The sequence below is a fragment of the Acanthaster planci genome, linkage group LG04 (genome assembly GCF_054643075.1).
Source record: "Acanthaster planci isolate LZ-2023a linkage group LG04, COTS_SCS, whole genome shotgun sequence".
Classification (NCBI taxonomy): Eukaryota; Metazoa; Echinodermata; class Asteroidea; order Valvatida; family Acanthasteridae; genus Acanthaster; species Acanthaster planci.
In genome coordinates, this window is record NC_141780.1 from 16,373,710 (window position 1) to 16,385,822 (window position 12,113).

Here is a 12,113-nt window from a genome sequence, read left to right on the forward strand (position 1 = left end):
CAGCATTTAGGTACAAGGTGAAGCATAAATTTGCTTTTTTACCCTAACCTATTGACAGACACACATATATTGTAACATAGGACAATACAAGACATGCAGACTACGCTCGATGCAGGCTATGCTTTATACTTCCTTTGATTAATGAAGTTGTTAGCCAAGCACCCGACGAAGACGACTCGCGCGACACTGCAGCAGCACGAAAGGCTGATACATTTCAGCTTGCTTCACGAGGAAGAAGAGCAATAGCCTTGACATCCTCATCACAGATGTGTTTGTATTTTTCAAGTCGAGATTCCGCAATCAGTCCAATCGCGACACCAATCAGGCGTCCCTGTACGTTCGAAAATGAGACGGAGGTGAGCACGTTTTAAACTACAGATGGCGCTGTTTGTAATCAAACTTGCCTTGTGGGCATTTTTTTTCTATTTCTTATTTTTTGCCCACGCGCTCAGTATTTGTCCCATTTGCCACGTGAACGTAGCCCTGTGCTGTACGTAGGAGGGCAGTTCTACAAAAATGGCAACAACGCGTCCGTAGAATTGGAATTCTTCCCGCCCGAAACAATTCGCACAGAAATGCTCACCCACCCACTGGGATGCTTGCCGGCTCGCCCATCAGTCGCGTCCCTTCCTCCTCAGCCGACTGAAAAAAGTCCACACACTAAAGCCGTCAAGCATCTTTGTTCCTCCAAGACGCATGCCCAGTAAACACCAGCGTTTTTATAACAATAACAATAACAACTCGCCAACTTTTTCACTTCATGTTGATTATTTAATATCGTTAATGTCTTTAAAAGCATAGCAAAAAGAAATCAAGCAATACAAATGAATATTTTAAAAAATGTATAACAGAATTAAGGCAATCACAAAATTGGTTTTATCGTAGAGAAAATGATTGGTCTCACCAAATCTACATGCATGTTGTAAGAGAAGATCAAAATCTTAGAAAATCAAGTCTGAAATGTCCGTTCAAGGTCATCGTAGCGATGCCATATCTCCATCAGGTTGCAGTGGAAAGACGCGTTGACAAAGTTCCACATCTGCAGCCTGTTTGCGATTTTGACGCATTCTGATATGACAAGCCGACGCGCTACAGCTGTCCGCTCATAATCACCTGCACTGCCATAGAAACGTTGATGATGAGGCCTACCGTGAACCCGAGCGCGCGGCTCGGCTGCGGCAGGGGCGTCAGGTAAGCCACGGTGTGGAGGAAACGAGACGCCGCGAAGATCCTGAAGTGCCAGGAGGCTGCAGAGACGCTGGGTCCGGTCAGGACGTAAAGAAGTCCCAGGACTAGAAAAGGTGGGATGTTTTCCAAGTCGTTACGGTGACATCTGTAAGCAGTGGACGATGGGAATCGGAAGGGATCACAACTGTAGGTGTGTCAGGCTTTGACAGTACTAATGGTCTGGTGTTTTGGGTTTGACAACGCTGGCTTTGGTCGGGCTGGGTCAGGTTGAGTTAGTCTGATACGGTTGGGTAAACTAATGTTATAACTGAGTGGCATCTTTAATTGCTAGTGGTTTTGCAAGCCGGTGGAACTATATATAGGGCGTAATAAATAGGAGATGTGAAGAGGAAATTAATGGAAAGGGCGTTTAGCGGACCCCATCGCGGTTTAATTGGTAGGATTTTCAGTTTGCTTGTTTTTTGAAAATGAATAAGAGATAGAATGAGGAGCAAACCTTTACGGCGGAGGGCCGTAGCCTCCAAGTTATGTCACTGATCCTCCTTTCCTGTTGTGAAAAAGCCATCATATACAAGGCCTGCAACGATTACGCTCGATCCTTACCTACGAACTCGTTCAACACTGTCATCCCGCCGTACGTACTGCGGCTTGCCGGGTGTGTCTTCCGAGTTAATGAATACCTGCATGGAAGAAGATTCAGACTACTGGTGAGTAAAGTGTCATCAGTGACGACGATTACAGACCGTCCAAGCTCGATACAAACGCAAAGCGGATGCAACAAGAGACGATCGAGGGGAGTTTTTGCGGCAAAAGGGGGTTAAAAATGGTGTCAAGGATTTGCTTCCGCATTTAACAAAAGTATTTATAATCTTTCTGTGAAGGGGATAAGCACAGTTCCTCACTCGGTCCTGATATGATGGAATTGTCAGAAACAAAAAGAACTGTTGGAAAGGTTCTTGTTTCTCGCTCCCGGAGAGGAACAACAATCGACCCCTTGAGGCACAGATGTAACGCTAAGGCCACGCAGCCCAGCCCTAAAAAGCGCACTGAGAAATCAGCAGTTGGAGCCGGAGTGTCATTAGGGCCTCGATCCATTGGCCAGGGGAAAATAAATCAAAAATCTTGATTTTGAAAAATCAAGAGAAAAGGCGTTGGGAGGGGTTAAGTAGGCCTATGAGAAATTTGAAAGTTTTTGTCCCACCTCCCCAAATGGTTTCGGAGTTTTTGGATCCGCGCCTTCGCTGGTGCAGGGCCCCACTGCCATAATAATCAAACTCCCTGCTAAAAAAATCGCCTACAGGCCTAACCTGGTGCACGGTAGGCCTACATTTGGGGCAGTTACAAACTGAGTACAATATTATGTGACGATTGGAGGCCTAATTCAATCCTAAGCACGATGCCCGTGTACCGCCAACTACAATTAAATGCAGTGAATAAAAATACTCAAACCAACACTGGCCAAGGTATAAACATAGTAGGCCTGCGCCTATGGCCACGAGGCCGTTGCGAATGACACATGAATGAAGCCTGGAAGTTTCTTCATATCATTAGTTATTTCTCAGGTAAAACAACTACAAGACACAACAAGCCAGAAGAACACAATAAATAATGCTAAAACTGCTGACGTTTTGCCAAAAAGTGAACTAACTCACTATCTACTACAGTGGCTCTCCTTAACCCCAACCCTCTTCAGTCCTTCACCTGTTGGAGGACTGAGGAGTGTTAGGGTTAATATTACCAGTAAACAAGCACACTTGTATAATCAAAACGCACAGAGAAACCACATCAGTTCTTTAAGTTCCTGACCCTCTGAGATATTCGGTGCTTAGCTGTCCAAGCCGACAGGAACATCATCTTTAGAGTGACCACGGCTGCGTAAGTTGCATATTGCTTGAACACTGGGTTGTCGCTGAAACTCAGAAATATTGAGGCGGCCATGTTGTATTAGTCAGCAAAAACAGTGTGTCCTATAATACGTGTATATGAGCGTTATACTCGATTCACGCGGTCGTCGAGCTATCTTATGTACACAGGTTATCCATGCATCAAGTGGGGTCAACGTCAACTGACAGGCCCGCCAATGGATGACCCCTAGTCAGTTCAGAAAAGAGCGATAAGGCCAAAAATTACTCCGGTTTCTGCGTTCGCTCAGAACTAAATCTGCTTGCCCTGAAGAAGGTTCATGTACTCAGTTACCAAAAGCTCGGCAATTACATGTTTCAGAGCACTGATTTTCTATTATATTCTTGTCAATATTCTGGTTATGGGCTTGGTCCAAAAGTGATGCTGTGACGCGGTTTTTTTTCTCCTCTTTTTTTTCTTCAGAAGTGATATACACGCACATATGCTTTAGAGCGCATGCCCTTGTTACTATGAGAAGTTAGAATTAACAACTTTGAATTAATAAAAAGACTATAAAACATGACGAGAGGCAATGGTTTCATTCATCTCATTCGAAAAAGAAGCTTCTATTCTTGGCAGGATTGAGCTTGTTAAAATACAGCAGCACAACCACAATGGAAAAATTAAATATGAAAAATGAATGTTCAGCTTCAGTTTCCAATTTCAAATGAAATTCTTATGAGGTAGCAGTATATGGCATTCTTTGTACGAAGTTTTCTGCGTCAGCATAGAGGAAACAAGTTGCACGTCAAATATGCAAAATGAAATAAATGAAAACAGTTCATTTACATCGTCAAAACGAAAATAAAATTCTGATGAGTTAAATGATATACCGTGAACATTGTTTTCTGTTTCAGCTTATAAGAAACAAGTTGCTTATAAAATATTGGGGGGAAATTCAGCTCAGAAAATAAAACCTCCTCTCACTCTAATCTGCCTTTGTTCTGGGCAAGTGACGATGCATGAGTTGTTACATGTATTTTCATAACGCGATGTCCATCGCCACTGCTTGCACTCGGCATGCACTGCATGCGTATGTACCGCCACTGCCATATGCAGCAAGGTATGAGACGGAGAGAACCCCCCCTGCTTTGTGTTGGTCATTGTCTCGCAGGAATCTGGGGAATTCCTTTCAGACATCTTGGGGGAATGTGTTAAGTAACAATAGTCTGGAATGTGTATAGGGATTGGACATGTTGGGGGGTACCCCTCGGTCTCATTTCTTGCTGGGTCACTGCCTCACCGACACTGAAATAGACTGGCCCCTCACGGTTTGCTGCATAAAAGTGTTTTCAATTTGTAGGACGTAAGACCACTTCGTTCGTCTGGTTCACAGTATACCCTGCACGATATGCGGCTATAAGGTGGACCCCCCCCATGTGATGCACAAGCTGTATACCCTAAGGCTATTGTGCCTACTGCACCCCCCTCTGAAATCTGAAAGGAATTCCAAAGATTCCATCACCACAAAAGAAAACGCAATAGAGGGGTCCCCCTTTGCCGCATATCGTGCATTATATGCCAGTTCCCATATAATCATGCAAAATATCTAGCCGCAGCCAACTGATTCGGACACGGTCTTCGTATAAATAAAGATACACGAATGACGTCATCTGATAAGAGTGTCCAACTGAAATGTATGAAGGCCAAGGGGGATTCCTTCACCGTTCATATTACTCAACCCCTATCAATAAAAAATACGTTAAATGTACGCTGCTGCTGCTCTTCCCGTCAGCCATCCCTTCTGCCTGTACGCACTACAGGGTGCACCCTTGCAAGAAGGCTAGAAATATGTCCGCCGAGCTCATTAATAGAAGTTATAGACTCAAAATATTCTATATTAGAGGGTCCTGAGAGCCATGGAACTGGGGAATTGAAAAAATATGGCACTGAACCTCTGGACCGGACTCAGGGCTTCCAATTCTGAGCAATTTGGATGCAGTTGGGTCCGAAAGTGGCACTATTTGAGCCATTTTGCAGAGGGATGCATTTTCAAAATGGCTACTTTCCCGGGCAGTGAAATTTCCTCCGTTTTAGGGCTGGTCTGCTTTGGGTGAGAATTTCTCAAAAACTCATTAGTCAACCCACTAAAAATTTAAAGGAAAATGAAAGAGGACATGTGGAACACTTAATTTTTCTGTGCAGCTTGAACACCTGTGAGAGTTGTATTTTTAAAATATTTTTGAAGTATGGGGGCTTATCACTGCTGTCTATGGGAATTTATTTGTAGTGGTGCACCCTACACGGTCGTCGCGCTCGGCCTGGCAGCTCGCACAACCCTTATCAGGCGCCCTCATTTGAAAGTCTTTATTGTACAACGTATGTCATACGTCACCAGTCAGTAAGTCCGACTTGACGGATAAGCTAATCGGACCCCCGTCGATAATAATTATGTAGTTATTCATGACTGCATATGAACGACATGATCTTGCGTAATGTATACGGAATTTCTACCAATCAACGGTAGTCATACTTGTAGACTCCTTCATAAAAATGCAGGTATGAATGACGTAAAACAAGTAGGGCAACATGATTGGCTGCCACACGTTTAGTAGATGAGCCCATTCGCTGTGTGCAAACGGTTGGCAGATTCTGAACTTATGGCAATAAGTGGACACAAGAGGGCGCGAAGCAAGTAACGGCGCGTGGTCAAATGATCTCTGTGGGTCAAGACCAGTAAATAAGTTGCCATAGACAACAGTGATAAATATCCCCACTTCAAAAAATCAGGAAAAACACAAGTTTCACAGGTGTTCAAGACACATATCAAATTAAACCTCACTTCCTCATCTTTCATTTTCTTTTCAATTTTCAATGGCTTAACCGATGACTTTTGAAGATATTTCTTCCAGAGAAAATCACCCCTCAAAACAGGAGGCCCATCGCCATTTTGGAAATTGATGCCTTCACCTCATGGCAAAATAGAGCAATTTGGAGGGCCCCGTTTGGTCCGATATTTTCAGGAATACAAGCTGGCAGTCCTGCCCCTGAATATCATCCACCTTACCAACCGCCGCCCAGTCCACGTGCCACGAAAGGCTCTAATAGCAGAGAATTTTACAGCCTACAAATCGGCATTTGGTCCGCGAAGGCAATTTGTACCTATTTACTGGCCTGCAACCCTGCTTTGCGAATTGAAGCGACTGCCCGGCCATCTTAGGCTATTCAATACGATGGCATTTTCTGAGTCACCGGCTTTTAGCGCCGTGTGCACGAATGGACTAAAGTTCAAGGTCACACGGTCACTTCAGTTCACACACAGGCAGTTACTGCTGAGCTGCCTATTCACTGTACAGAGTGCAATGTATCCAAAGCATAAACAAAGACGTCACAGAGATCCCGACTTGAGTCAGGTCAGGCGCAAGGGTGCACCACGGACGTACAGTATATAAAAACCTGGACTTGCAACGCCTTTGCATGAAGAAGAAGCCAACCAGCGGCCATTTTACCGAGCCGAATACAAATGCATGTGCTGGCTCCCCTCTATTGACGTCAGGAAGACCAAAGGCGGGCATTGCCAGGAAACCTTTGTATTTGGCTACGTAAAATGGCCACTAGTGGATTCAATGAGCTCTATAAGCTGATCAAGGGCATTGCGAGTCGAGATTTTATTATAAACGTCCGTGGGGTGCACCAGCTCCCCATTCCAGGAGTGTAGCCTATGGAGGCCCTGACGGGACATAAAAAACACGACTAGTTACGAATTTTTATTTGCGAGGTCGTGAATGTATTAACGACTTGTCGTAAATATTTTGGCGATGTCGTGAATATTTTTCACAACATATCATGAATAAATTTACTACATGTAGTCGCAGCCTTTGTCATGAACATTTTCCCCCAAACTTGAAGGGTCAATATTTGCCCGACCGGGACGTCAAGGCTTTTTAAGGCCTTCCAGAGCTACGGCTAAATTCAAGATACATGTACGTCCTTACCAGTAACAAGCTGTGTAGACAGTAAACCTTGTTTTGCTGAGCCATGTTGATCCCAATTGTTTCTTTCTCAATGCACAGCTTCACCGTTCACTTGGCATCACACACAACAATGCACGATAGTGGGTGCAGACCACTAATTCAAGTGAGAGTTTCTGGCCAGCTCATTAGCATTAAAATTGCCCCCACAGTATCTTTTGAAAAAGGAGATTGTTTGGCCCCCCAAATGGTGAGATTGTGTAAACTCTTGCCAGTATCAACTCCCTGGGTCTTTGAGCTTTCATCTGAGAGCAGAATGGCTAAAAAATACTGTTGAAAAATACTCCTAAGTGCCTGAGAAAGTTGAAGATTGCCACTTGAAAAACGGTTGCAATCAGAATTCGGAAAAATCACTTTTTGGGGGTGATTTTTCAAGATGTATTTTTTTGCGTTGGGGAGATGTTAATTATATATAACGGTTTTGCCCTTACCCAACGTATATTAATAAGCACTGTATGCTCAGTGCTTGTCCGAGAGCTTGCGAAAAAACCTCACAAGCTTACTCGGGTGGGACTCGAACCCACGACCTCCTGCTTACTAGTGCAGATGTCTTAACCACTCGACCACAGGCTGGCCAGTCCGAGTCAAATGAAGCAGCGGGTACCGCGAACTATTTTCAAGATGGGGTGATTTTGTCTTGTGGGAATAATTAAAAATGTGATTGGTTAACCCACAAAAAATTGAAAAGAAATTGAAAGATAAGTGACCAGACAAGAATTTCATCAGTGTTTCAGAAATCTCAGGGATGTTGGCGTGCATGTTATTGGGCCCTGAACAGTGCTGATTTTACACTGTTTTCAATGGGGCTTGAATTCGTGGACTGTACCCTAGTAGGTCTACACGCGCATTGTCAATGTACCGTTGTACATGCCGAATGCTCAAGGCCAGGCAGGCGCTTATCATTATGTATATGCCGTTTGTTTTACAAGCCAATGGAAAAATATTCGCGACTAGCGGTGAAAAAAATGTACGACATAGCGAAAGTATTCACGACTAGTCGGGAAAAGATTATTCGATCATCTGCATTTGAGACTGACCCTGTTGATCATGCTTGACTCCATACAATACCCCTCATCCCCACTGTCATGTACCATCGGGACTAATATTGGCTCCCAAAAGAAAATCACACCTCGTTCATAGTTTCACTGAACGTCAAATCTTTAATATCCCAATGTCTTTAAATGCATCGCAAGAAATCACGGTAATGGAACCAAATATTTTTAAGTTGAAAAGATAATTGGTGTTATTGAATGCTGCAAGAGAAGATAGACATCTGAAAAAAATCAAGTCTGAAATGTCCTTTAAGGTCATCGTACGAATGGTAAATCTCTAGAAGGCTGTAGTCGATAAAGATCTTCGTCTGCAGTCTGCTCACGATTTTGACGCATTCTGACATGACAAGCCAATGCTACAGCTGTCCGCTCAAAATCACCTGCACTGCCATGGAGACGTTGGTGACAGCGCCTACCAGGAACCCGAGAAAGCGAGATGGTTGCGGCAGGGGCGTCAGGTAGGCCACAGTGTGGAAGAAACGAGATGCAACGAAGACCCGAAAGTGCCAGGCTGCAGCGGAGGCGCTGGGCCCGGTCAGGACGTACAGGAGGCCCAGGACCAGAAAAGGCGGGATGTTCTCCACGTCGTTACGGTGACATCTGTAAGGAGTGGAAGATGAGAAAGAGGGGTCCACAACTTGGTGTGAATTGGGTTTTGGTTTGTGCTTTGGGTTTGATTTGGGTTGCCGATTTCAAACCTACAGTTCAAAACTGAGTTGCAACTGCTGGTGTGTCGCCGGGTGTGACAAGTAGGTGTACAGGGAGGAAAACGTCCATCAAGGGCATTCAATGTACCTGATTGTCGTTCCATATAAACCAGTCAATTTTCCGACTGAGTGAACGGCAGAATGGGGAGGAAGCCAAATCACGTAGGGTTTTTTGCCCGGAGTTATGTCACTGATCGATTAATAAGATTCACATGTGAGTTTTTTCCTTCGAAGGTTCTTGATTTACGATACTTACCTTCGAACTCGTTCAACGTCGTCATCCCGTCGCACCAACTCCATCTTACCCCGAGCGTCCTCCGGGTTAATGAAAACCTGGATGGAGATGAATTCCAGAGACCGGTGAATTAAGCAATCAGCATTGGTGTCGAGAAAGATCGTTACACTCGATACTAACACAACGCGAATCCTATGCTGGAATCCTCCGGAGTGGACAAGTGCCTTTGGCGAATTTTCGGCACGGAGACATATGCACGCATCCATGGGATCTAACGCATTCGCGAAGAGGATGCAAACCGACCTCGACGGGGTGAGATGGCTCCTGCCAGAGGATCGGTACATGCCGCATCCGACGGTCTGGCGGAGATAGGTGGGGGCAAACTTGGGAGTTTTCCCCGAAACTATTCCCAAAACCTGATTAATCCGTGAAATTCCATGAACTAGGCTCTAGCATACCGTAGGCCTAAAGTGCTGGTGCTTTCAATTAAAAAAGCCAACACGTCCAGGAGGTGAAAAAGGTTTAAAGAGCAGTGTTGTATTTGAGTCCATCACAAATCAATCAGTCTTCAGTCAGTTCACAAGCTATTCAAATGAACTCTGACAAAAGCATTCCTCTGTCATTGTTCACCCTGTTACTTTTGAATGGCCTTGTAAAAGGACTTGTGATGAACTCGAATACAACACTGCTCCATGGACCTTTTTCACCCACGTGACTAAATGTAACCAATACCACCACGTGTGGATCGCCTTGGCCACGGTGATCGCATATATTCCTACGGACAACTTCACCCACGTGCAAGCGCACGTGCCAACGTGCTTATGCTTATCTTGAATGGGTAGATTACTCTCACAAAACTACTCATTACCACCACAACACATCATAGGTCCAGCTCCATCGTGATATCACAGGAAAAGGTTCTATAGTCTTTGTATATAAAGATTTTACAAACACGTCCTGTGAATTATGTTTCCGCCTCCATGTACTAAAGATCACATTCAGATTCAAGGAGCCATGGTCCCCGAAAGAGCAAAAGAGTTTTTTGATAAATCACTAGGAAAAAAGACTGAATACAAATAAATTTCAACCCTACACCCCCCACAAAATCAGTGGATTTTGATCCGCCTTTAAATTTGCTGATGACTAGCCTCAGCTTTGTCAGCAAAACTACCAGTTGGCGCAGAAGATGTGACCATGATCGACCTAGTAGAAAGGGGACGTATACATGAAAAAGCGCCATGGCATGGCTTTAACTGGCATGATTCTGTGGCAGCGTCGGAAAGGCTCGCCTAGGCCTATTCGACACGTGGTGCAAGCACACACGCACTTCCTTCCTCATATGCATAGAGCATGGTGGTAGACTATAGAGCAAGGATACAAATGCCCGAACCATTACTGCATTAATTCAGTGTACTAGAGATCTGGCAGACCATTGCGAGTTATTACTAAGACCTGAAAGCTCCTGACCTTCCGAGACATTCGGTATCTTCCGGTCAAATACGACAGGAACATCATCTTCAGCGTGACCACGGCTGCGTAGGTGGCATACTGCTTGAAAACGGGGTTGTCGCTGAAACTCAGCACAGAAAAGGCGGCCATACTCAGCAAAAACTAGCGACAGTCGGCATTCGGATGCACGTGCGCTTATACGGGTACATGTACAGTACTCAAATCCTGTTATGGTCGGACGCACGCATCATCGATCAGGCCAACAAACTTTCAATGCAAGGGCAATTTAAGCACCAATGCTTTGACCGATGCGTACGCGCGCTTGTCTAGTCATTGTGTGAAGCCTTTACGGTGCTAGGACACAATTTATTCATCATGCATGTATTCAGAAAGTACGAGACCGTTTACGGACGTACATGTAGATTGCACTTCACAAACAATGCATCAGTATTCATGCAGCAAATATTACACATGTAGGCTACGTGTACAGCATATGTACAGTACAGTTGTTTGCCTTCTGTGTATGGTGTTGTGAACGATAATTGCGGCAAAAATTGTGCTTCCCCGGCCTGCCCCCGGCCCCACATTTCACACGCATGGACTAAACTAGTACCAGCGCCGCATTACAGCCTGAAAATTGGACTGCACATGGGGGGGGGACCGGCAGCTAGGGCCGTTTTCCAATACTCAATTCGGCTCCGTCCCAGGCTTCAACTGTTTTTCGCTCTGGCTGAAGCTGTAAGCGCAGTAATCAGTCTAACAGTGCCACAGAACATAAAATAAGATGCAAGAAAACCAAAAATTACAGTAATCCAATGTAATTTAAATGCTTCAGGCCCACAGTCTGAGACGGAGACGAAGTTGAGTATTGGAAAATGGCCTAGCTGCAGTTTAACGTGCGCGATTAGCTTTGTCAATTTGGCTGCTAAAAATCTTTTTTTTTTAGTTTTTGTTACAAAAATCACGTTAAAAGCGAATAAGTACCTATCCTTTGTACGCCTCTGTCGATCACAGTGAGGTAATACACTTTTCAAGGATTTTCATAGATAAATCGGCAAGTTTACGGCAATTTATTTCAAATCTGTGGTTATTATGTTAAATTTTAGATAAACAAGCAATTTCTGGTGAAGTGTTTTTCCGGTAATGAAGAAGAAAAAGCAAAATATGCTATCAGCTCCTGTTCGATTTGTTCATTTCACTGAGCAGGCATCGTTTGCTCATTTACATACACTCAGCAGGATCTGCTGGCTTCATTACCGGCTACCCGTTCGGAGGAGATCTGTAAGACGTCTGGAGACTACGTGTGCGACGGGAATCAGTCTGCCTTAAATATGGATTCGGACTGCATATAGTGTGAAACGCTAAAACGGAATTAAATTAAAACCCTCACTGAAGTTCCAGACAAAAAGATAATCATCCAAGACTGATTTATGTTGCATACACAATGTTTTCATACACAATGAAACTTATGCCAGACTAATATCTGTCATGCAAGGCTCAACATTTCATGCATGATTACATTTTTCATTACGTTTTCTCATGCAATTTTGGGGGGAAAAAAACAGAATTTCACGCAAGACTCAAGTTTTCATGCAAGATTATTTTTCTC

The 12,113-nt window shown here is 44.3% G+C and overlaps 2 protein-coding genes across 2 annotated transcripts; both read right to left on the minus strand.

Annotated features, from left to right (window-relative positions):
* Nucleotides 1–749: 749 nt before the first annotated feature.
* On the minus strand, nt 750–3,197 carry LOC110974044 (microsomal glutathione S-transferase 1-like). Its single transcript, XM_022225362.2, has 3 exons — nt 2,995–3,197; nt 1,792–1,868; nt 750–1,333 (listed from the first exon to the last, which is right to left on the minus strand). Exons 1-3 carry the CDS (start codon nt 3,124–3,126, stop codon nt 1,090–1,092), a joined length of 453 nt encoding a protein of 150 aa, XP_022081054.1. The 5' UTR covers nt 3,127–3,197; the 3' UTR covers nt 750–1,089.
* A 5,004-nt stretch (nt 3,198–8,201) lies between these two features.
* On the minus strand, nt 8,202–10,852 carry LOC110974037 (microsomal glutathione S-transferase 1-like). The gene is made up of 3 exons (XM_022225342.2): nt 10,523–10,852; nt 9,077–9,153; nt 8,202–8,713 (listed from the first exon to the last, which is right to left on the minus strand). Exons 1-3 carry the CDS (start codon nt 10,652–10,654, stop codon nt 8,470–8,472), a joined length of 453 nt encoding a protein of 150 aa, XP_022081034.2. The 5' UTR covers nt 10,655–10,852; the 3' UTR covers nt 8,202–8,469.
* Nucleotides 10,853–12,113: the final 1,261 nt, after the last annotated feature.

Excerpts from the sequence above, each read along its gene's own strand:
- LOC110974044 (XM_022225362.2), bottom strand. The coding sequence starts at position 3,126 with ATGGCCGCCTCAATATTTCTGAGTTTCAGCGACAACCCAGTGTTCAAG. Across the intron at positions 1,869-2,994 it reads AGCACCGAATATCTCAGAGG|GTATTCATTAACTCGGAAGA; the intron begins GTCAGGAACTTA and ends TCTTCCATGCAG. Across the intron at positions 1,334-1,791 it reads AGTGTTGAACGAGTTCGTAG|ATGTCACCGTAACGACTTGG; the intron begins GTAAGGATCGAG and ends CACTGCTTACAG.
- LOC110974037 (XM_022225342.2), bottom strand. The coding sequence starts at position 10,654 with ATGGCCGCCTTTTCTGTGCTGAGTTTCAGCGACAACCCCGTTTTCAAG. Across the intron at positions 9,154-10,522 it reads GATACCGAATGTCTCGGAAG|GTTTTCATTAACCCGGAGGA; the intron begins GTCAGGAGCTTT and ends ATCTCCATCCAG. Across the intron at positions 8,714-9,076 it reads GACGTTGAACGAGTTCGAAG|ATGTCACCGTAACGACGTGG; the intron begins GTAAGTATCGTA and ends CACTCCTTACAG.